Source organism: Dipteris shenzhenensis, chromosome 22 (assembly GCF_047967505.1).
Source record: "Dipteris shenzhenensis isolate YYH24624 ecotype China chromosome 22, Dip_SZ_1.0, whole genome shotgun sequence".
Classification (NCBI taxonomy): domain Eukaryota; kingdom Viridiplantae; phylum Streptophyta; class Polypodiopsida; order Gleicheniales; family Dipteridaceae; genus Dipteris; species Dipteris shenzhenensis.
Genome location: NC_141617.1, coordinates 21,318,454 through 21,344,067, shown reverse-complemented (window position 1 = coordinate 21,344,067; position 25,614 = coordinate 21,318,454). Strand labels below are relative to the sequence as shown.

The window sequence follows — 25,614 nt, the reverse complement described above, 5'->3', positions numbered from 1 at the left end:
ACCAACGAACATCCTTGAGGTGGGGGGCGAGGTCCTGAGGAAGCGTCGACAGCATCCAATCTCTAGCTTGTGACCTGGAGGGGTGTGAGCCATGAATGTGTGCGAAGAGAGTCGTGGAACACTCATGTTCGAAATCCTTTTGCAACTGCTGTAGCTCGTCTTTTGAAAAAGTGACAGTTCTCGCGGCCGGTGTGAGCGGAGACGGATTGACTAAATGGGAACCCATTCGTCAATCGAGGTGTGTTGACCGATTCAAACACAAAAAATAAAAACTCCGTCCGCTTTCCTGAAACCCAAGAGACCCCTATAAGAGAATAGGGGTAATCCAGATGAAGGAGAGAGTGAAGAAGAAGGGAGAGAGAAGAGACAGCAGGGAGGAGGGGAGAGGAGGGGAGGATAGGGGAGAGGAGGAGTGGAGGAGAGGGGGAGAAGAGGAGTAGAGGAGAGGGGAAGGAGAAGGGAGGAGAAGCAGCAGCAGGCTGCAGCGGGGGGGAAGCAGCAGCAAGTGCGTGGGGGGAGCAGCAGGCTGCAGCGGGGGGGGAGCAGCAGCAGGTGCAGGGGGGGAGCAGCAGGCTGCAGCGCAGGGGGAGCAGCAGCAGGCGCGGGGGGGGAGGAGGCTGCAGCGCCGGGGAAGGGGGCAGTGCGGGGGAGAGGGCAGGTAGGAGGGGGCAGCGAGGAGGGAGGGGGGGCTGTTGCGCAGGAGGGGAGGGGGCAGGTAGAGGGAGAGGAGGGAGGTGCTGCGCAGGAAGGAGGGGGAGAAGCAGGGTGAGGAGAGGAAAAGAGGGGGGGGGCTGTTTCGCAGGAGGGGAGAGGAGGGGTGGTGAGGAGAGGAAGAGAGGGGGAGCTGTTTCGCAGGAGGGGAGAGCAGGGGTGGTGAGGGGAGGAAGAGAGGGGGAGCTGTTTTGCAGGAGGGGAGAGCAGGGGTGGTGAGGGGAGGAAGAGAGGGGGGGCTGTTTCGCAGGAGGGGAGAGGAGGGGTGGTGAGGAGAGGAAGAGAGGGGGAGCTGTTTTGCAGGAGGGGAGAGGAGGGGTGGTGAGGAGAGGAAGAGAGGGGGGGGGGCTGTTGCGCAGGAGGGGAGGGGAGGGGTGGTGAGGAGAGGAAGAGAGGGAAGCTGTGTCGCAGGAGGGGAGAGAAGCGGTGGTGAGGAGAGGAAGAGAGGGGGGCTGTGTCGCAGGAGGGGAGAGAAGCGGTGGTGAGGAGAGGAAGAGAGGGGGAGCTGGAGCTGTTGCGCAGGAGGGGAGGGGGCAGGTAGAGGGAGAGGAGGGAGGTGCTGCGCAGGAAGGAGGGGGAGAAGCAGGGTGGTGAGGAGAGTAAGAGAGGGGGGCTGGAGCTGTTGCGCAGGAGGGGAGAGGGCAGGTAGAGGGAGAGGAGGGAGGTGCTGCGCAGGAAGGAGGAGGAGAAGCAAGGTGGTGAGGAGAGGAAGAGAGGGGGGCTGGAGCTGCGCGGAGAGGAAGAGAGGGGGGCTGGAGCTGCGTGGAGGAGAGGGAGCTGCGTGGAGAGGGAGCGAGCTGGTTGCCAAGGAGAGGAGAGTTGGGAGGAGGATAGTTGGCCACCCAACTAGGGCGCTTGTGAATGTGGTATATAAAGGGTGGAGAAACCAATGGAGGGGAGAGAAAGCCAGAAAGCAAATCCGCCAAATTTAACCTTATCCACCAAAAATAGTATATCCACTAAATTTAGCATATTCGTCAAATTTAGCTTATTGCCAAATTTAGCATATCTGCCACATTTAGCTAAGTGCCAAAAATAGGTTGGACGTGCATCAAGATGATGGAAGATGGAAGAAAAAGAGATGAGTGTGACAAAGGTGGAAAGAGAAGACATTTGTAAGAGGGAGGTTTGGTCATAGGGTGGAAAGAGAAGGTGTTTGTAAGAGGGAGAGGTAGAACTTGGACAGAGGGTGGAAAGAGAAGAGTTTTGTAAGAGAGAGGTAGAATTTGGACAGAGGGTGGAAAGAGAAGGGTTTTGTAAGAGAGAGGTAGGGGGTTTGACATAGGGTAGAAAGAGAAGGTGTTTGTAAGAGAGAGGTAGAACTTGGACAGAGGGTGGAAAGAGAAGAGTTTTGTAAGAGAGAGGTAGAAGTTGGACATAGGGTGGAAAGAGAAGGTTTTTGTAAGAGAGAGGTAGAAGTTGGACAGAGGGTGGAAAGAGAAGGTTTTTGTAAGAGAGAGGTAGAAGTTGGACAGAGGGTGGAAAGAGAAGGTTTTTGTAAGAGAGAGGTAGGGAGTTGGACAGAGGGTGGAAAGAGAAGGTGTTTGTAAGAGAGAGGTAGGGAGTTAGACAGAAGGTGAAAAGAGAAGGTTTTTGTAAGAGAGAGGTAGGGAGTTGGACAGAGGGTGGAAAGAGAAGGTGTTTGTAAGAGAGAGGTAGAAGTTGGACATAGGGTGGAAAGAGAAGGTTTTTGTAAGAGAGAGGTAGGGAGTTGGACAGAGGGTGGAAAGAGAAGGTGTTTGTAAGAGAGAGGTAGGGAGTTAGACAGAAGGTGAAAAGAGAAGGTTTTTGTAAGAGAGAGGTAGGGAGTTGGACAGAGGGTGGAAAGAGAAGGTGTTTGTAAGAGAGAGGTAGAAGTTGGACAGAGGGTGGAAAGAGAAGGTTTCTGTAAGAGAGAGGTAGGACTTGGACAGAGGGTGGAAAGAGAAGGTGTTTGTAAGAGAGAGGTAGGAGTTGGAGAGAAGGTAGAAGGAGAAGGAGTTTGTAAAACAGGATGAAAAGGGGAGGCCGTAGTTAGAGAGAGAAAGTAACACAGAGTGAAAAAGGGAGGCCGCATTTTAAGGGTGGTCATTTAGAGAGAGATAGTGGTACGGGATGAAGAAAGGTGGTCACACTTAGAGAGAGAAAGTGGCTCGGGGTGAAAAATGGAGGGCTCACTTATAGAGAGAAAGTGGCTCGGGGTAAAAAATGGAGGGCTCACTTAGAGAGAGAAAGTGACTCGGGGTGAAAAATGGAGGGCTCACTTAGAGAGAGAAAGTGACACTCGGGTGGAAAGAGAAGGACCCATTTAGAGAGAAAAATTTGGCGCCAAGGGGAGAGAGGAGGAGCCATGTAGAGAGAGAAAGTGACACTAGGGGCAGAGAAGAGGACCCTTGTAGAAAGAGAAAGTGGCCCTCACTCAGAGGGAGAAGATGTCACCAGGAAGGAGAAGGACTAGGAGGAGGTGGCATGACAGGAGGAGGAGGTGGCTCAGATGCCCGTGCAAGAGGGGGAGCAGGAGATACTTCTGCTGGTCCAGAAGTTATGGGTACCGTTCTGTTGACTGCAGCAATCAGAGGTTCCCCCGAGGTATACTCTGGAAGAAGCTTCCTTAATCCTTTAAGGTACCTACACTCAGAGGCATCATGTCCATGGATCTCACAAAATGTACAAAATGAGGTAGAAGTAGGTACCTTTCGCTTGGAGGGGCACTCCCAGTAACCATGGTTAGAACCCTTGCATTCGGTGCACCAAAGGCCACTTCGAATTTGGGCCTCAAAGGACGATTGGCCATCCACCTTTATTCTATCTTTCAGGCCTTCTTTGATTTCTTCTAACTCCTTCTTGAGTTGCTGCCATGCGGATGATCCCTCCTCTCTTGGGAGTTGGGTGGTCGTATTCGTTGATGAGGCAAAGCTTAACTGTGACCGTTCCATCTTGACAGCTTCTTTTAGGAAGTCTTGAAGTGAGGCATGTTCAGGGAGTTTATCCACCAACCTTATAGCAATGGAAGGGGGTAATGCTTTCAAAAACCATCCCTTCATAACAGCATCATTAGGTGGCACAGACATCTTTGCCGCCAAGACCCTCATCCTTGTGTACATCTCAGAGATGCTTTCTCCAGGCTTCATGGTGTCAGTGGACAACTCTTGGACAATCATGTGTTCGAATTTTTCCAACTTGAAAGTGCGTAAGAATTCCTCCCTTAGGTCTGTCCACGTCTGGAAGTGGTCCGGAGGAAACTGACTGTACCATACATCCGCTGCATCCTCCAATGACGAAGGAAAGATGTGAAGGAACGCATGCTCATTCTCCACACCTTTAGCTTTACATGCTGTGAGGAACTTCCTCACATGAGCTTCCGCATCCTCATGGAGGTGGCCTTTGAACTTTTGAGTCTTCACGTGGACCTTGTTGAGTAGCTCAAGAAGTCTAGCTCTGTCTGGGGGACTGAGAACGGCCATCCCCACTCGAGAGGTTGGAGAAGATGCAAGAGTTGGAGGGAGTCCTGATGGGGCTGTAATGAGTGTCGGTGTTCCCAAGGAGGAGACCACCCCGACAACTCCTCCTGTGGAGGACCACAATGGGGAAGTCACTACTGATGTAGTCATAGAGGGAGTGTACCCAGATGGTAGCGCGTAAGTGGGGGGTCTCGGTGTTGCAGAGGGAAAGGGTGAGAACATGGAAGATGTGGGGGTGAAAGAGGATGGGGGAGCATTTGGGAAAGAAAGGGACGGAGCTGAAGTCATGGATGAGTAGGCAGAAGGGAAGGAAGGAGGTGGTGGAAAAGGCAACACCGGTGTGGATGGAAAGGGAGGTAAAGGCATGGCCGGAGCAAAAGTACCCCCCAATGGAATAGATGTAGAAGAAGGATTAGCTAGGAGCCCGGAGCTATGCATAACAGATGAGGTCGCAGCTTGTCCACAAGAGGTTGAGGCAGGAGCAGATGGAGTCACCACTCCGGTAGAAGAGGTGGTTGATGAAGACATCGTTGCAGGAAGAGAAGAGGGGCTTCCTTGACCTTGATGAGTCCCTGAGGAGCCCTCGTCCTTAGTACCCTCTTCTTTCACCTGTTCTCCGCTTTGCACTTCTTCTTCTCCGGAGTCCGGATCTGACCACCAGGGTCCCTGTTGGTCCAAGTCAATGAGAGTGTCGATGAAGTTACTTGCTCTGGCTACTGCTCCAGTGGGCTCACTTTGTGCTCGAGTTGAGGGCTTCGCAAACTTACGTCGCACGTAATGCTTCTTGTACCTAGTTTGGTCTGCCGGAAGTCTTTTCTCCACTCTCCTCAAGTACCTCCTAGTTCTCTCACTAGCTCCTTCAAAGGTTTCAGTACTACTCGGCATAAGACCTCTCTCTAGGACCCTAGATCACGACTTCTCTCGTGCTACTCAATACCAGCAGTGTCCCACCGTGATCGCCATAAACTGTTTGAGGGGAGGGGTTCCTATCCTTCCGGAGGTGTTACCGGAGGCCAAAGGCCACTGGTGTGAGAAGCATGAGTTGTGCAATGCTCTAATGCAATGGATCGTGCAGAGCGCACCGTGCAGTAGTGTGCGAGTGTCGTATGCTATACTGCAGTGAACGACGACGTAAGAGTGCACTATGCTAAGTGACAATCACCGGTGAACTCCACAACATAAGCAAAATAAGAGAATCCTACACTGGTGAACAATCCCCATATCCGGAAGAGACAAGAGAGATGAGAAAGTGACCGAATTGGCCAATGTACATATCACTGGACGTGTCCCCAGGTCACAAGTCGCAAGTCACAAGAATACACAAGTCGCAAATCACCAGAATACACAGGTCTATCCCCATAGTAGACAAAGGGTACACACAAATCTCTCACATTCGCTCCTTGGCGAGCTCGTAGCTCTAGCCTCTATCTCTCCTCACTCTCCTCCTTTCGCTCCCGTGCCGAATGCCGAATGCTGAATGCCGCCCCTTTCTCTCTCCCTTCTCCTTCATCTTCATCCCCCGCCTTGGAGGGTCCCTTCTTCGCTGAGAATCTCCCCTCTTTCTTCCCATTGGTCATCCTCTTATCTCCTTAGCTGTTGAGAATAGCCGTTGCGCCGCTGGCTCTCTTGATGGCTTCGGCGACTCCCTGACTCGCCAGCCTGATGGTATAAATTCTCCATGTGCAGGTGAGCTGGTTCACCGCACCTCTTGATGGCTTCGGCGACTTTCTGACTCCCTGACTCGCCAGCCCGATGGTGTAAATTCTCCATGTGCAGGTGAGTTGGTTCACCGCACCACTGCACCACTGTATCACTGAACCACTGTGTAATATAAATACTCCTGACTGCTCCATGTGCTAAGCTCACTCTCCGTGTGCGCAGCTCTTGATGACCTGTGGTTGACATGTGTCGACCTGTGGTTGACCTGTGTCGACCTGTGGTTGACCTGTGTCGACCTGTGGTTGACCTGTGTCGACCTGTGGTTGACAGCCTCGGACAGTACTCCTGGATGAACCCGTGTGATCGCGTGGCTAACTTGTGTTGACACATGGTCAACATGTGGTCAACAGATGTCGTCATGTGGTCAACGCCTGTCGACAGGTGGTCGTGTGATAAGGTAACACATAGGGTTCACTTGGATTCAGAGGGGAGTCTCCGTCAGATTATCTGGGATGCCAGTTGGGTTGGACATCTCTCCGGCACAACAATTCCATCTTTGGGAGTTCAGCCAGACTTGACCTTGCATCCAGAGTTGTGGTTGTAAACCAGGTATTGTTGGCCACTGCTTGGTTTGTTTGCTCATGTTGGTGCAAATCTAGTGGTTGTATCGCTCAGCTCATGAGACCTATCAGGAACTTCCTATGGAGCGGTTTAGATGGCACCTCAGATGTTGTAGCCAGGGTGGCTTGGAAGACCCTCATTCTTTCCACAGGAGAAGGGGGTCTCAATATTATTGACCTGAGCTTGCAGTGTATGGCCTTGCTCTGCAAGTTTGTAGTACGTGGATTGATGCCTGGATAGGAGCCCTGGAAGGATTGTTTCTCACACAGCATTCAGTCTTGCATCCCTTCTCATGGGGGAGATTGGTTGGACAGCAGCAGATGGATATTTACTTCAGCCCATCTCAAATCCCCCCCTTCGATAGTGAACGAGGGCTTCTCCAAAACCTCTAGAGCTGCTCCTCTCCCCGTGAGCTGCTGCCCCCCCCCCCTCTCCCTCTCTCAGCCAGCCCCCTCTCCCTCTCTCTCCCTCCCCCTCACCCTCGCTGCCCACCCTCTCCCTCCCCTTCGCCAGCCCCCTCTCCCTCCTCCCTCCCTTCCTCCTCCCCGCTCTCCTTCTCCCCCCTGCCAGCCCACCCGCCCCCTTCCTCTCCCTCCTCACCCTACCTCTCCCCACCCGCTGCCCTCCCTCCCCCGCCCCCTCCCCCACCTGCTTCCCCCCCACCCCCTCCCTCCCTCTCCCGCTGCCCCCCCACCCCCTCCTCCTCCCCCGCCCCTTCCCTCCCCTTCCCACTGCCCCCCCGCCCCCTTCTCCTCCCCCACCCCCCCCCTTTCCCCCCCGCCCCCTCTTTCTCCCCCCTCCTCCCTCCCCTCCCCCGCCCCCTCCCTCCCCCGCCCCTTCCCCCACCCTTACTCTAACCCCCCCGCCCCCTCCCTTCCTAACCTGCCCCCTCCCTTCCTCTCCCTCGCCCACCTTCTCCCTCCCCACCTTCAGCCCCCTTCCTCCCTCCTAACCCACCCCCTCCCTCCCTCCTAACTCCCCCCTCTTTTCCTCCTCTCCATCCCTTCCCCTCTCTCCTACCCTCTCCTTTTCTCCTCCTTCCTACGCCCGTTTCAGGGCATCCTGGGCAGTAATTTCACGGACGGAGCTTTAATAGTGTTGGAATCGGCCTTTTCACTTCGATTGGCAAATGGATCCCCATTCAGCCAATCTCTGTCCACTTCCACCGGCCGTGAGAAACATCATTTTTTCAGAGGACGAGTTGTAGCAGCTCAAGAAAGATGTGGAATTAGAGGGCTCCACATCACTTTTCGCCCGCACCTTTGGGTCACATCCTTCCAAATCACAGGCTAGAGACTGGATGTTGGCGGCGTTACCAGGAGATCTCGCACCACACCTCAAGGATTTTGACTTCTGGGACGTGGATTCTTCCAAGTGATTTTCGACTCCCACGAGTCCACAGCCCTTGTTCTCAAAGCTAATCCCCTGGCTTTGGGTTCGAGGAGGATTTTTCTTTTGCCCTACACCTTGGGCTTCGATCCGGTCGAGAAGGACAATCAGGTCACATCACTGTTCATCAGGTTTCCTAGTCTTCCTTAGGTTTACCATCGACTTCTTGCTACTATCGGAGCAACTTTCGGAGTGGTCACTGAGATTCCCCCCCCTTCCTGGCATGCCTTCTTCCTCGACAGAGGCAATCAGAGTGGACGGGGTGCCTCGAGTTAGGGTCATTGTCTCTGACCCTAACATCTCAGATGACCACATCATGATTCAGTGTCCAGATGGCTCTCTTTCGATAGAGAATTGAGATTGTAGGTAGACAGGATCAGAGCAGAATTTGCAGGACCCTTGGGCACTTTGCTAGAGATTGCCCAAGGAAGAGAAAAAGACACAAGAGGTCTTCTGGTGCGGCTCCTTCACATACTACCCCGTCTGCACTCCCCTGCGGCATGTACCACGCACTCCAAGACTACCAGGAGCAACAGGGCACCCTGCTTTGCGCACCCCAGGACCACGTTGGAGAGCGGTCAAAGTGGCTCCTTTACCTTAGGAGGAGACCCTTGATCCAGTTCAGACAGATGCCATCCAGACTCCAAAGGTGGATGCTGTTGTAGCCCCAGATGCTACAGTTCCACATCAGGAGGGGACTTCAGATGCACCAGCCCCAATCATTTTCATTTCTGATCACGAGGGGGCTACCGATACTTCTCCCCCTCACACTGTTCATGCCACAACTAAGGGAGTGTTTGCACACATGAGGACTACAGATCCTTCTTCAGCCCAACCACAGGCCTCCTCAGCTCCCAGCTCCAGATCTGCTCATAGAGGCCTAGCAGGTCCTTCTTCTCCTTCCTCCACGAGTGTAGTTCTTCTTCGCACTCCTCGGCCAGACTTGCTTCTCAGGAACTCTTTTTCGAACTGGCTGATTCGGCGACTTTCATGGATGATGAGGAGTTTGTGCCCTCCACCTTAGGGGTCCCGGTCATTGGGATTCCTTTTGACAGGGCCTCCCCCTTAGCAGGTGTAGGGATTCTTTCACCTGTTGAGTTTCCTGCCCTCAACAGGAGTGTTTTGGCCCAGGGGAAGTTGGTCTCCTCTACTAGGTCGGGTAAGCCTTTTCATCCAGCATCCTCCCGTCGATGAGGATAGTCAGCTAGAACATACAGGGCCTAGGCGGAGCTCCACACTATCGCTGTAGGCAGCTGACCCGGAATCAGCTTCATCCAAGTGTTACTGGAGGTGCTCTAAGTCTGGCAAACTGCTTTCTGGTCATACTTTTTGGTCGCCTGCCTTGGGCACCAGGGGGGACACTTCTATTTCAGTTTTGCAGTCGGTTCTCCCCTTGGTTGTTGGACACGAAGTCATTATTCCCTCTAGAGCTCAATGGATTATTGTCTTGATTTGAGGGTGTAAGATTGGTTTCCTTAACTTGTATGCCTCCAATATTAGAGGGGAACATGTCTTTATGTGGAAGGATTTGCTCTCCTAGGCCCCCATTGCGGATTCATGGGTGATTGAAGGGTCGAATGAGAGAGAGAGTGCAGGTATCAAAGGGTCGCAGAAGAACACTCGTCACGTTAAACTTAGATAAACCAAAAACAAAGGAGTACAAGGTACAAGTACCTAGACCTAGGACTAAGTGTCCTATGTGGCCTAGAAAGCACTAACACTGTAAGTGCCTTTATTTATGCGTACAAGGCACATACCATGGCTTATAGGGCATCACTAGAACCATCAGGAGATGGCCTACAAACCCCCCTCTATGGGATGGGCTGAAGTACTCTGGAAACGTCTCAGAATACCTGGTATTTTCTGGTCATGGTGGCACATGTTCATCCAAAAGGATATAGCCACCTATGAATGTACAAGGGATGTCAGATCATGTAACAAAGGGAACCAAGTGTAAAGCCTGTCAAAAGACTTCGAACTTGGGACGAGGAAGTGCCTTTGTAAACATATCTGCTATGTTGTCCTCTATGGGAAGATAGTATAACTCTCTCTCTCCTGCTGACAACCACTCTCAAACATAATAATAATGAACTTCAATATGCTTGGTATGCGCATGAAACACTGGGTTACACACAATGGCCAAAGAACTCTGGCTGTCAGTGTAGACAATAGTGGAGGATGTCTGGCGAATACCAAGATCTGTAAGTAACTGTCGAAGCCAAACGCACTCTACTGTAGCGGTGAAAGCTGCCCTGTACTCAGCCTCACAGCTAGATGTGGCAACTGTTGGTTGCTTCTTGCTGAGCCAAGAGATACATGAATTGCCAAGCAAAAAACAATTGCCAGTATGTGACACTCTGGTGTCGAAACATCCTGCCCAGTCACTATCCGTGTAAGCATGCATGGTAAGTGAACCCTGATCACCATAGAAAATCCTAAGTGCCTCTGAGATATCTGAAGACTCTCTTCACTGCCTACCAATGCTGTGAACTGGGCATGTGCATGAATCTGGTGAGAACCTCAAAGCCAGGAGGTTGTGTGACATAGACTTCTTTCTGCAGATCCCCATGAAGAAAAGTAGTCTTGATGTCAAGTTGGTGCACTTGCCAATGATGATGGGCTGCAATGGCAATGACACATCTAATGGTAGTAATCCTGGATGTGGGAGTAAATGTCTCCTCAAAGTCAATGCCTTGTTATTGGGCATACCCTTTTGCAACAAGATGGGCTTTGTATTGATCTATGCTTTTCCTTTTTAATTTGTAGACCCACCTAGTTCCAATGGCATGCTTGCCTGGAGGGAGATCTACTAATTCCCATGTGTCATTTTTAGCAATGGAATGTAACTCAGCTCTCATTGCATCCATCCACTCTTTGCTGTCAAAAGCATCTTTATGACACAGAGGTTCTTCATTGCAAGCTGTAGCAAGGAGTGCAAACTCAAGAAAGTGACCATGCTGTCTATTCCCTGATCTTGTCCGAGCAGCAAAAGGCTGATCTTGTTTGCTGTCCCTCAATGTATCAAGAAGCCATCTGGGAACTTGCCTTTGCTGTCTATTGACAGCTCTTTCTTCAATGACTGCATCATGAATAGTGGGATCATTTTGTGCCGGAAAAGAAACCTACAAATCACATGAGGTTGTGGCTGATTATTGCTTAGTGGAGGGCCTGCAGGAGGCTCATGTTGCTGGTCAAAGTCCTCTTCTGAGGATGGTAGAGGTAACCAAGATTCAAAGGCATCAAAGATGTCAACATCTGGCTTAGCTTTGCAGTCCACAAGAGGAGAAGCTGAATGTTCAGCAAAGATTACATCTCTACTGACAATAATCTTCCCAGTATTTGGTTGGTATAACCGATACCCTCTGCTCTCCTGGCTGTAACTAATAAATGTGCATTTGATTGCCTTGTCATCAAGCTTATGTCTCAGCTGAGATGGTACATGAACATATGCAAGAGACCCAAAAACTCTCATGTGTGAAAGTGAAGGCTTCCTACCTTTCCATGCTTCATAAGGTGTAACAGTCTTCAATGCCCGTGTAGGTGATCTATTCAGGACATAGTTGGCACACATCACTGCATCAAGCCAAAATTTATTGGGCAAAGACTTGGCCTTAAGCATGCATCTGGCCATCTCCATTCTGGACCTGTTTTTCCTTTCAGAAACGGGATTCTGCTGAGGAGTGTAGGGAGTAGTGCATGAGTGAATAATGCCCCGTGAAGACAAAAATGCATCAAACTCCTTAGACAATACTCTCCCCCCCTATCTGTGTTGAGGGTGACAAGCTTGCATCCTGATTCATTCTCAACCATATTCAGCCACCTCTGAAAGCATAAGAAAACTTCATATTTGGCTTTTAAAGGATATATCCAGCAATATCTTGTGAAATCATCAATGAGAGTCATGAAATATTTGTACCCTCCAATGGCATTTGTCCTCAATGGGCCACAGACATCACTATGCACTAGCTGCAATTTCCTTTGTGAGAGTTTTGGACAATTCTTGTGAAAAGGAAACCGATGCATCTTACCCAAAAGACAACCCTCACACACATGTTTGGAAACTGTGTGAGTTTGAGGTACATCATTTGCCATCTGCTATGAATGTAGCTTTGCAAGAGCCCTATAATTGAGATGGCCCATTCTCTCATGCCAAAGATGAGTTTCAGCAAGCTGTGAATCTGAAATAGCCAATGCTTCAATAGAAAGTGCAGCTGAGTGATGATCAAGGTGATAAAGCCCCTTTTGCAAAGTGCCAGTGAGAACTATGGCATTGTCATCATGAAGATCATAAACCAGGCATCTGTAGCCATCAAAAATAACTCTGAAACCTGAAGTGGCAATTGCTGAAATTGAAATCAAGTTGACTTCAATTCCAGGCACAAAAAGAACATTTGTCAAAGTAACAGGATGGCTTGAAATGGATGTGAGCTGCACATCTGCAATTTCTTTTATAGCATATGAAGCATTATTAGCACATGTGACAGTCCCCCCTGGAGGTGCATCAGCTAAAGAATGAAACAACTGTCTGCAAGATGTGACATGCTTGGAAGCACCACTATCAAAGTACCAGGACTGAGCATCATTAGCAGCAAAGAATGCATCAGCTTTGGAGGGATCAAATGAGCAATGGACAGCCCATGCCCAATCATCCTGAAGAGCATGTGCATGTGAAGCATCTTCTGGCTCATGGGATTCAATAGCATGAGAGGCATTAACTGTCAATCCTGCTTTCTTTTTGTCCGAAGCAATGCGCTTCCTGCATTCTGAAATGTCATGTCCAGGCTTGCGACAATAGTTGCATCTTTTCTTCTTTGACTTATCTGCTGTATTTTTAGATGCATGGGAGGAATTGCAGCTGCTATCCGCAGATTTTGGCTTGCCCATAGGCTCGGAGGCCTTGCCTCTTCCTGTCTGCTGTGAAGCAAATGCATGATCAGGAATAATGGCTTGTCTATTAGCTCTACTTTGCTCTTCCTGCAAAAGCAAAGTCACTAGCTCATCAAAAGAATAGTGGTCTGGATTACCCATGGCCACTAATTGAAGGGTTGTAGCAAACCCTTGATATGTATCTGGTAGTCCATTCAATGTGGTACTGACAAGCTGTGAATTTGGCACCACCTCATCAATGTTGGCAAGCTGTTCCATGAGGTCCTTGACCTTTGTCAGGTATGCATCCATAGACTCATCTTCATTCATACTGACTTCCTGTAATTTCCTTCTCAAATATGCAACACGAGCTTCATTGCGAATCTGATAGAGAGAAGCCAATTTATCCCAAGCATCCTTTGCTGTCCTACAAGACCGGATGTGTGGAATAACGATTCTCTTGCATGATAAAGCAATGCATGAATGTGCATTTGCATCTCTTGCATCCCATCTTGACTGTTCTTGAGTTGGAAGAGCAGCATCAGGAGTGCTAGAGGAAGAGGCATCAGGAGTAGTACCCCCTGCAGAAGGACCAGCAGTAGAGGCAACCACTGTAGCATTGGCTGGCCTCAGATCAGCCCCAGAAACAATATTCCACAAATGCTTTGCAACAAGAATATGTTTCATGAGATAAGACCACATCGGATAGTTGGTGCCATCCAACTTATCATCTTCACGAAGAACTCCAAATAAATCTTGATTGTTCCCAGCCATAGCAAATGTGATACCCTGAAAAAGACCTGAAAACCAAAAAGCCTCAAGGCTATCACTGCAAAAAGCTGGCTGTCCAAAAATGACAGCAAATATCTGCAAATTTCTGACCTAAATCAAAGGGCAAATGCAGATCTGACCCAAATGTGACTGTGGCAGGCAATGTTCACTGCAAAAACAGTAAATCTGGCAAAAGCCCCAAATTTATTGAGGGCAAATAGGCCAAAAAGAGGGCAAATACAAAAAAGCCCCAAATTTTGCTGAAATTTTTGCAAATGTGACCCAATGTATGCAAATCTGACCCAATGTATAGCCTCAAGGCTTTAAACTGCAAAAGTATGATTTACTTTCCCAAACACCAGCTGAAATTGAGCTCCCAACACAAAAGCCCCAAATTTTGTTGACTTGAGTGATGACGTGGCACAATGTGACAGTCCTGAACCTGAAATTAACTGAAAACTTCAATTTTTGGAAAGATTTCAGTTGTCAACCTTGTCCAAAATATTGTACTGACAGGTTGAAGGTCCAAATGTCAAAAGCCCTAAATTTTCCTGTTGGAAATTAGGGTTTGATAGTCAAATACTGTCACAATGCAGTAGGTTCAGCAAAGGGGAGGCTGTAGGATCCTGTAGAGAGCAAATTGGACAACTCTAGAGAGGCTCCTAAATAACTCGCGTGGAGTAGGCGCCTGCTGTAGATGAGCATTCGCCACTTGGAGGTGCCTTGAAATAGAGTCTAGTGCAGATTGCGAGCTGAAAATTTGTATCCAGCTGGTCGGCTAGCCAGTAGAAGTACCTGCAATGGAGATAGAGTTTCCAGCAGAGCAGCAGCAGCAAGTCGAGGTGAAGGAGCAGCTACATGATGGCTAGAACTGCCTCAAAAGGCTTTGAGCTAACGATGTAGCTGCTGGAAATCCCTGAAGAGTGTCCTAGACAGATCGCGATCTGCTGTAGAAGTAGCCCGAAGTGAAAAGACAGCCGTACAAGGCCTAACCTAGCTGATGGAGATCTGCGAAGTGGTGTGGACAGACGCCTGTGAAGTCGCCGATGAAAAACTCCTAGAAGTCCCTGGAACAGCAGCTGCAGGAAACGTACGGTATCTGTACTTTATTGTACGGACTGTACGGAGAAATGGCACAGGATAGTAGATCTGTTGAACGATGGAGCAGGTACAGCACAATACATCAGGTGTACGGGCAACTAGTACGATCTGTACGGAAAGGGTGCTTGGGAACAGGTACAGCACTGTACGGCAGGTGTACGGGCAACTAGTACTATCTGTACGAAAAGGGTGCACAGGAAGAAGATCCTAGCTCTGATACCACTGAAGGGTCGAATGAGAGAGAGAGTGCAGGTATCAAAGGGTCGCAGATAAAGTGGCTGACGAGCAATTTCCTCTCTGGAGGAGGGAACTTCCCCTAGTTCGGTATCAGGGATCTTCCCCTGGTACAGAACTTAGGACTCCCTTGGCCAGATGGCATGCTCAGGGGGTTGTGGGATATTGGTTCAGGGGAGGTGTGGAGATGTCAGAGGAGGAGATCAGAGATAGACACGGACCACTTGGACAGATTGCTGCCACCAGATTATTGATCATGAGAGCTATTCCGCAGGAGTGGAGGGATACGCTTACAGATCCAGCCTATGTTCATCCCATCTCTACTTGGTCAGGTTGTTTTAGTGAGGCTGGGCTATGCATTGGAGTTCGTTTAGGACCGGCACCATTTACTTATTTTGAGTCGGACTCCTCTCACAGATTGTATCCCACTCAGCCACTGGATCGACAGGAGCTCCTTTGGCAGAGGGTCAGGGTCATTGGTTGCCTGAGTAAGGAATGGGCCACAGATCCCTCCAGGTTGACCATTGCAGAGGATCCTAGATGGAGACTATGGATTTTTCAGGGTCGACCTCTCGTGGAGCTCGACTAGGTGAGTGGATGTGGCCTGCTCCGGTGACAGGCGGCCGTCCTCTTCCCTTCTTCCAGTACTCGACGAGGGCAGGTTACAGGCTTTAGCAGAGAGACTCTCATCACCGACCATCAGCTTCTCAGCATTGGCATTCACAGGGACTTACTGCAGAGCTCTTGCTGAACTACTGGACTCATTTTTGGGGCATTAGTAGAGCCAGGAAAGTATCCTATTTTCTTTGGCTCACTATACATAGGGGTATACCGGTGGGTACATGGCTTCAGCAGATGGGTAGACCCTCCTTGTGTATGCGTTGTCAGCTTGCAGAGGAATCTAGTAAGCATTGTTTATGGAGCTGCCCTAGCTCTAGAGTGGTATGGGCAGGTATTTTCAGGTTGTTCTCATATGTTACATCCGAGTCCTTTCTGATGACATGGGGTGCTGCCCTATGGGGGAGAGGATCTGGAGCCTTTGCTCTCTTTGAGTCAGAGCCAGGAGACCACGGTTTCTTCATGCAGCGTCGCCAGAGACGGGGTCCGACTGATGTCAGCATCATGGAGCCGCAGGATTTACTTTTGTTACCTGTACCTGCTCAGGATTTCATGCCTACTTCACCTGCAGGGATAGCCTGGGAGGTGATTTCCAGCATCACTCTATGGCGGATATGGTGTTCGCGATGCTCTTTTGTCCTTGGGGGCCATTTATGCACGGAGGCTGACACTCTTGCTTCCATTTGGGCGGAGATTATCTTCACTCTCAGGAGTCAGTGGGAGCGGTGTACAGGCACCTCTTTGGCAGCTCGTGGGAGACTTCTATCCTTCATGAGGACATGGGACTGCTCATTATTTTTTCATTTGACCCCTTTTGGGATGTCGTGGCATTTTAGACCACCACCATGGCTTTTTGGCCACATTGTTGAGGCTAGGGATAGAGTACTTTCTCTCCCACCTGTTGTATGATTTGTTTTGAATAGAATATATCACTTTTCTCTAAAAGGGTTGCAGAAGAACACCCGTCACATCAAACTTAGATAAACCAAAAACAAAGGAGTACAAGGTACAAGTACCTAGACCTAGGACTAAGTGTCCTAGGTGTCACATAGGACTAAGTGTCCTATGTGGCCTAAAAAGCACTAACACTATAAGTGCCTTTATTTATGCGTACAAGGCACATACCATGGCTTATAGGGCATCACTAGAACCACCAGGAGATGGCCTACAGTGATTGGAGGTGACTTTAACATGGTTGAGTTACCGTCAGACAAAAAAGGGGGTAGAGAAGGAGGACTTAACTCTTTGGAGAAAGCAGCTTGGGATGCCTTCCTTTTTCACTACTGTGGCAGAGATACTTGGTTGGACGATGCCTTTCTTATTCAGCCATAGTCCCTCCTGTTCTCTTGGTCGAACAGGAGGCAGCAGATGCCTATTCATGCACGTATTGACAGATTCTATGTAGACGATTGGGCACTTGACAGAGGTGGATCGATATGCATTGCTGCTATGATTTCCACTTCAGACCACTTTCCTATTGTGCTGGCTATCTCAGAGCCTCACTTGAGAGGCCAATCTGCCAACATCAGGATTCCAGATGCCTTGTACACAGAGGAGGACCTTACAGAGGCAACCCTGCAGATATGGGTTTCTCATGTCCAGGGTGGGAAGCCATTGCCATCACAGGTAGCTGCTGCCCTTTATGGTATTAGCGACTTCTACCTCTCAGTTGCTCATACCAGGAGACGAGATATTCTCAGACGTGAGATTGGTGTTCGCTAGCAGTTGGCAGCTTTGCAGAGGGAAGAGCAGAAACGGCCTTCAGATGCTTGGATTCAGGAGCGCCTTGCTGCAGCAAGGTCTCATCAGCAAGTATTGCTTGATCAGAGAGCAGAGTATGTCTTTCATGCACGGGAGTCCTTCTGGATTCAGATGGGTGGCAGAGTCAATAAACACTTTTTCTCTACTCTTGGCCCTAGACATAGTAGAGAGAGTGTATCCCAACTTATTGACTCACATGGGGTTTTATAGACAAATCCTAATGATGTCTTGCGCATAGCTTCATATTTTTATGCCCCCCTTCTTACTGCTGATCCTGAGACACAGGATAGAGAGGATGCTAGACAGGTTATTTGGTAGAGCATCCCTTTGTTGGTGAAACCGGATATGCATGTTTTGCTTGATGCACCTTTCACCAACACAGAGTTCAGGACTGCACTTTCAGCCCTTCACAAGGGCAAGTGCCCAGGTTCGGATGGCCTTACCCCCTCTTTTTTCATTGCATTCTGGGATATGATTGGAGACTACATTACTTCAGCCCTGCAGGGTATTTGGGACTCTGGTGAGATGCCCGGGTCGCTTACAGAAGGTCTCATCTACCTTATCCCGAAAGAAGCTTGCAGAAATCTAGTGTCCCAGTGGAGGCCTATCACACTTCTAGGGACTTGTCACAAAATTCTGGCCAAGGCAATCAGCCTCCGATTGCAGCCCCTTCTCCCAGATCTTATTCATGATACTCAGACGGGATTTGTGCATGGCAGAAGTATTTTTGATAACATTTTCTCTTTCTGGGAAGCCTCAGAGTGGGCCATGCAGAGCGGCCAGAATCTAGCCATTCTACTTTTGGATTTTGAGAAAGCTTATGATAGAGTAGATTGGGGTTTTTTGGACGGCACCCTTCTATGTTTTGGCTTTACTGATGCTTGGATCAGAGATGTTTCCTCCTTGTACAGATCAGCCCATAGCCAAGTACTTATTGGTGGGGTAAGGGGTGAGAGATTTCAGATTTCCAGATCGATTCGTCAAGGATGCCCCCTTGCTCCTTTCCTTTTTTTGTTCGTGGCCGAAGCTATGAGTATCTATGTTAGATCTCAAGCTGACATCATTGGGCTGAGACTTCCCATTAGAAGGAAAGAGGAGTTACTTGACAGTGAGTTGGCAAATGACACAGCAGTTTACTTGGATGCCTTTTCACAAACGCTCACTTCTTTCGGGACAACATTGGATTTATTTTGCTTGGCGACAGGGGTGCAGATAAATTGGCATAAATCCAATGGCTTTTGGATCAGTGATGAGGACACTCCAGTTTGGGGCTTGACATAGGATTCACTTGGGTTCAGAGGGGTGTGCCTGTCGGGTATTTGGGCTGCCAGGTCGGCTTGGATATTTCTTCCATGCAACAGTTTGCTCCCGTGTTGGAGAGCATCAGGAGGAAGCTCCTTTTTTGGAGCTCAGCCAAGCTGGATCTTGCCTCTAGAGTTGTGGTGGTCAACCAGGTCCTCTTGGCCATGGCCTGGTTTGTTTGTTCTTGCTGGTGCTATTCTAGGGACTGCATCACTCAGCTCAGGAGACCGATCAGAAATTTTCTTTGAAGTGGGCTTGATGGCACAGCAGATACCTTAGCCAGGGTGGCTTGGGAGACCCTTATCCTCCCTACACAGGAAGGGGGTCTCAATATTATTGATCCAGATTTACAGTGCAGAGCTTTACTATGCAAGATGGTGGTGTGGGGACTTATGCCAGGGCAGGAACCGTGGAAGGCCTTTCTTATTAGCAACATACAGAGGTGCACACCTTATTCAGGAGGAGACCGGATGAGCAATATTAGGTGGATCTTCACCACAGCACACCGCAGATCACCTTCGTCCCCCCCTCTCATGGTTGCCATTCTGAAAGCATGGGCCAGTTTCAGGTTCACTCTTCGGAGGATTCCTCCTTCCTATTATGAAGAGATTGATAGGCAACCCATCATGTGGAATAACAGTATTTTAGATGATCATGGCAGACCACTTGGTGCCTCACTCTACATGCAGTGGTCCAGGTGGGAGAGGGGACCTGCATCATCTTTGGGGTCTTGGAAAGCTTTCCGCAGGCTTCCAAAGGAGACCAAGTCTCAGTTGACAGGACATCTCAGAGGGAGTGTAGGGAGGATCTTGCAGATTGAGGCAGCCCTTCCAGAAGAGTGGTTAGACACAGATGATATGCCACTCACTTGCTCCACTTGGGCAGGTACTTTTACGAGAGGTGGTGTTCCGCTTCAGGTTTTGGCCTTTCGAGATGCACAAGAGGATGCTTTAGTTTTTACTATGCAGGATGGTGGCAAATTGCTCAGATCCACAGAGGACATCTTGCTTGAGTCTGCTTTTCAGCCTATCAGGGTTGTAGGTCTTTTGGTGTAGGGATCAGATTCAGAGCGGTTCCTCGACCCAGACCCCCGACTACTCTCCACCGGGTCTTGGAGGCTTTGGCTCTACGGGGGAGTTCCCATTAGGTGTTTGCAGTGGGACCCTGGAGAGTGGGAGTGGATTGACGCAGGGCATCGGGAGAAGAGCATCCCCTTCTTTCGTTACATGGTCAGTAATGCGAGGAGATTTCAGCTCAGTAGTAGAGGTTGGAGACCTTCCAGAGTTCCTTATTGGGAGACATTTGATATCACTGTGGATCTGCAGAGGTGCTTCTGGAGGAGACTCTGGAAATCCCACAGGAATAGAAAGATCACTCTCTTCTTTTGGCTTTCTATCCATGGTGGGATTGCAGTGAACCTTTAGAGATCCAGGTTCGGAGCCGACCCTACTTGCCCTCGTTGCCTCTCTGCTTCGGAGACTATTCAGCATTGTTTATGGGATTGCACACAGGCGAGGATGATTTGGATGGGAGTAGCTAGGATTTTCAGTCACTTTGCCCACTCCCTATTCTTTATGACATGGGGCTCAGTGGCTTGGCTTTCTCTTACAAGGCCTCAGGTATTCTATGAGAGACTTGACTCCTCTCGGGCCATTTTGGTTCGACGTCATCAGATTGAGTCCTGTTCGTTGGATGTGGTACCACACCTTTCTTTTACAGATGTACATGCCTTTGTGGATACTTCTTGGGAGATTTTAGCAAGCATAGCATCCTGGCATATCTGGAGAGCCAGATGCACACAGGCTATGGAGGCTACTTAGGTTCATCCCTCACACACTTTGGCTAGTATCTGGACAGACATCTGGACAGACACCGTACATACTTTGATGGCCATATGGATGAGTATACAGGGAGACTCCCGTGCAGCCTCAGCTAGGAGGGCTTCTTTCTTTAGGGAATGGAAGGATCTCCTTTCTTCTCTGAGACTCCTACAGGGTTGAGGTGGCACTTTCAACCTCAGCCTTGGTTGTTTTCCACCTCACTTTGAGGGGGTTTTATTTATCCTCATGATTTCATGATGTTGTATTTCCGGTCAGAGTTTGCTCTAGCAAGTTTCTTTCTTACTTGATAGAAGTCTCTTTTTTTGAAAAAAAAAATCCCCCCCTCCCCCTCTCATGGCTGCTATTAAGCTTGGGGCTGCTTCTGAAACACACTTCGCAGAGTTCCTCTCATGGCTGCAACCAGTCATGTGGAATGACTCGATTTTGGATCATCATGGCAGGCCACTTGGAGTATCACATTATATGCCGTGGTCTAGATGGGAGAGGGGACCTGCCTCTACTATAGGCGCTTGGCAAGCCTTTATGAGACTTCCAGAGGATCATAGACTTCTAGCAGTTGGCCACCTCAGAGGGAGTGCACTCAGGATACAGCAGATATAGGCAACCATTTCGCCAGAGTGGATTGACACACATGACATGCCGCTTACAGAGTCCACTTGATAGGGAGTGTTCTCAGGGACAGGCATTCCGTTACGGATCATTGCATTGCAGGATGCACATGAGGATAACCTTATCTTTAATGTTCAGTCGGGAGGCAGACTTATCAGATCTTCTGATGATATTCTTTTGGAGGTTGCATTTCAGCCTGTCAGGATTGCAGGATTCATGGAGTGGGGCAGGGACTCGCAATGGAATCTTGACCCTAATCCTATTCTCCTTGCACTGGGGTCTTGGAGACTCTGGTTGTATGGTGGTTCCCCTATTAGGTTCTTGCAATGGGACCCAGGGGAGTGGGAATGGATTGATGAGGGGCACCGAGAGAAGAGCTTTCCCTTCTTTGGCTACAAAGTTAGAAATGCCCGGAGGTTTCAGCTCAGTAATAGAGGTTGGAGGCCCTCCAGAGCACCACATTGGGATAGTTTTCAGATTTCCGCAGCTGTGCAGAAGAACTTTTGGCATAAGCTCTGAAAATCCCTCACGAATAGAAAGATCACTCTTTTCTTTTGACTTTCTATTCATGGAGGGATTGCAGTGAACCTGTGGAGATCCAGGTTCGGGGCTAATCCTACTTGTTCTTATTCTCACATGGCAGTTGAGTCAGTACAACATTGCCTTTAGGAGTGCAGACAGGCGAGGACGATCTGGAAAGGTGTTGCTAGGATTTTCAGCATCTTTCATACAGCACCTTTCTATATGACCTGGGGTTCAGTGGCTTGGTTATCTCTTACTGGCCCACAGGTGTTTTTCGAGGGACATGATCCAGATCCAACTTTCATTGTACGGCGACACTCAATGGAGTCTTATTCCCTCCACGATGTTTCCCTCACTCCTTTCAAAGCTGCTCATGCCTCAGTAGACACGTCTTGGGAGATTTTGGCTAGCATTGCAACTTGGCATATTTGGAGATCCAGGTGTACAGACGCAATGGAGGGTATCCAGGTTCACCCTTCCCAGACTGTGGCCAGTATTTGGACTGACACAGTACACACTCTGATGGCCATTTGGGCGAGCATGCAAGGATCCTCTAGAGCAGCCACTACCAGGAGAGTTACTTTTTTCAGAGTTTGGAGGGGATCTCCTTTCTTCTCTGAGTTTCCTTCAGGGTTGAGATGGCATTTTCAGCCTCTGCCTTGGTTCTTTATTAGCTCACTTTGAGCTGTTTTTTCCTCATGCATTGCATGATGTACTCCCGCATTTGAGCTTGCTCTCGCGGTTTTCATTCATACTTAATGAAGTAATTTTCTTGGGAAAAAAAAAATTTTGTGGCCACAAATGGTCATGGTATGTGTGAAGACACTTTTTTGGACTATATACATCTTCCAAGCTTGATGAGAGCAAAACAAAACCTGGAATTAGTACTTTAACTATTGCTGCTCCCAGAAAGTAAAAAGAGAAACAAAACTCCTGCTTCCTTGGCTTTGGTAGAAGAAATTACCTTGGCATGATAAGATGGTGTAAGAGTGGTCATTTTATGCCGGTTCAAAGCATAGTATCGAAAAAAATTCTTAACCTTTGTTGCCACTTCTGCTGGAGTCAACCTTCCATGCATATCATGACAGATACGCTGTGCGAAACACAAACACAAAGCATTAACTACAATGAAAGATAAAATGCTTGTATTGATAGCACCAAGAGGAAATCCATTATTGAAATGACTAGGTTTACAAGCCAACCAAGATTCAACGGATGCACCTGAAACATTGATACTGGACCATGCCGTGAAATCTTGCGATGTTGTCCATAGGTTGAAAGCTCCTCATATGTCATTCCCATGTCCACTTCATCCAACTATTACAGCAAAGGAGAACCAAATCCAAATAAATATCTTGAAGGCATATCAAAAATTGTATGAAAAGGCCTTTGGGAACAAACAAGAGAGGGATGGAAATGTATAAATTAAAAAGTAACATCAGTCTCATGAGATTATAAATTAAAACCAATGCATGCCAAACAAAGGAAAAATTAACAAACAACAGCCCAACACAGCTAGTGGCCAAAACAAATCTCACACCTTATCCTTCCCAACTGACTTTAGTGATTGCTTATTCGGGAAAGAGTCATACGAATACAAATTGGTGGATCTTCTCAGCACCAAGAAGATCTGGTTTTAAGAGACACCGGCTTCTCCAGTTTTGACTCCAAGACTTGGTCATCCTTCAGTTAATTTGAACGAGGGTGAGAGCTAAACACTACTTCCCAAAGCAACCTGAGGGGACACATACAATGCCATCCAGCTCCGTGGACTCACCAAGTAATGAAAATAGACGAGTCCCAAACCCTTGAGCAGGTGGGTAGCTCTGTAAACAATTGCTCCATAAGTGTGGAGTATTTCCTTTGTGAAACTGCTTTTGCAATAGTTGTACATCTTCTAACACTGGTCAATTGGACGATAGTCGATTGTTTGCAATTACCATGTAGCGGGACGGTGTTCTTATGCAATTGATGCATGTTGTGTGAAGTGTGCTATATATGCTAGCACTTGTATATATGGTGGCTTTTGAGTTCCATTGTCATATGTTTGTTGTTCTTGCTTTTAATCTTGCATCATTGTATCTTATGCATTTCACATGTCGGAATAATCCATACTTTTGGGTGTCTATTGTATCCTTGGATTCTATTTTATGAGAGTACCTTTGCATGTTATATATGCCTTCTGTTTCTATTTGAAGGTTTTCATACATGGCATTCGCATCGGCATTGTTGATGAGGATGCGTTCATGATGATATTATGACTTGATGTCAGCAGTGTATGCGGTCTTGTGGAATAAGCACTTTTTTGTCATGTTGGTAATATTGGAATTGCATTGGACATTGATTGTCCTATTCTTTTGTGTTGTCAAATTTTGACATTGCACCATGTTCTTATGCATTTTAAGATGCTTCTATTGCTGAAGTGGACACTGTTCATACTGTTCGGAAATGGAGTCAAGATGAGTCAGTTTGGTGTGTTCTAGTGTGAGTTCTAGTCTAGTGTCTCCTATGGATGCCACATGTCACATTGGGAGTCATCCCATATGCATTGGTGTTCATATGTGTGTGTGCTCTATATAAGAGCTGTACTTGTCTAGTGTCAAATCAATCAAGTATCAAGCCTACAAGCTCTTTGGTCTACATGTGAGTACTTTCATTTTGTTCATTGCTCTTGCTATTTCATTTCCATTTCATTATGTCTCTCTTTGAGTATTATTATCTCTCTCCCTAGCCTACCCTCTCTCTCTTCCTCTCCACAATGCACCTTCATGTTGTATCATAGCCTCCTTTCCTACCTTTCCCTTCTCCATGCTCAATCTAGAGGATGAGGGAAGCCCGCAAATGTAAGCCATCCTCTCCTCCATGATTGAGCTCCCTTCCACTCCTTTCTCCCCATCTTGTTCTCTTCTCCTACCTTAGCCTCACCTTCGGAAGCTATGGAGCTTGGTTTGTTGCCCATGTAAAAAGGAGCAACTCAATAACCATTCTTGTGGGCATTTGTGGGCATCTTTGTAGAGGAAAAAGGCAGCCTATTTTTTTGCTCAAAAACAGTTCGTTTTTGCCGTTTTGGGAGCATTTTTGTGAAAGAAATAGTTGCTTACTGTTGTGGAGATGTTTCTATTACTGGTCGTCCTAAAAGCGACCTCATTTGAAGCCTATTTTTGAAAAAACGACCTTCTTGAAGAGAGCTGCTACTACATCGACCATTGGCGTCATTATGCGTGCCATTGCTGCTCATTGTCTCTTCTCCTCCACATGAGCTGAGACATCCTCAATTTGCCCACAAATTGCTGATCCATATCCCGCATGATGACATCTCTATCCTTCTCCTCTTCTGCCTTCAATTCCAGTCCTCAGTTTCATCTCTTTTTCTGCTCCTAAAGTGCAGAAGATTGAAGTTGCAATTTCCCGAGGTACACAATGAGTTCTCTCTCTTCAAACTCGTTGCTCGTGGAGAAGTTCAAGGGGGAAGGATTCCCTACTTGGCAAACTAAGGTTCAGCTGCTCCTCATGAAAGAAAATGTATGGGATGCTATTGAGGATGACGCTTCCACAACGAATCCTCAACAACTCAAGAAACGGAAGCAACACAACTCAAAAGATATTACTATCATCGGACTTTGCCTCGATGATACTTTGATTCATCACATCGACTTCAAATCAACGGGCAAGGCGATATGGACGCGTCTCGAGAATATTTTTGGTAACGAAATCCCGAAAAAGAGTTCCTGAGAAGCAGGTCTGGACAAGGAGTGCGAAGAAGACCTGCACTCGTGGAAGATGGAGAAGCAGGACCTGCCAAGCCTCTATCAACAGAACTAGAGCTGGGGATTGAGGAGTCCTGTGACTGGGTTGAAGAGGAATCTAGAGTCCTCATCTGTGCATGCATTCCCTCGGTCGTCCTGACTGTGGCAGGAACAGTCTGTGGGAAAGAAGTATCAATATCCCCCTTATGATCAAAAACCAAAGTAACTGGGGCTGGTACTGATGCATCTAAAGGCCCCTCCTGGTGTGGAACTGTAGTGTCTCGGGCTGCAGCAACATCTACCTCTAGAGTCTGAATGGTGTCTGTCTGAACCGGATCAAAGGTCTCCTCCTGAGGTAAGGGAGCCGCTTTGATCGCTCTCCATCGTGGTACTGGGTGTGCTATGGGCTTTGGGCATGCTGCC

At 48.4% G+C, this 25,614-nt stretch overlaps 1 protein-coding gene across 2 annotated transcripts in view; it reads right to left on the bottom strand.

Annotated features, from left to right (window-relative positions):
• LOC147887864 (glutamine-dependent NAD(+) synthetase-like) overlaps positions 1-25,614 on the bottom strand; it is a 189,731-nt gene that overhangs the window by 21,809 nt on the left and 142,308 nt on the right. For both annotated transcript variants that reach the window (XM_087393417.1, XM_087393416.1), the window contains exons 11-12: positions 22,667-22,762; positions 22,410-22,538 (exon numbers count right to left, since the gene is read on the bottom strand). In XM_087393417.1, coding sequence (XP_087249543.1) covers positions 22,410-22,538; positions 22,667-22,762 — 225 coding nt within the window. The remainder of the gene's footprint in view (positions 1-22,409; positions 22,539-22,666; positions 22,763-25,614) is intronic.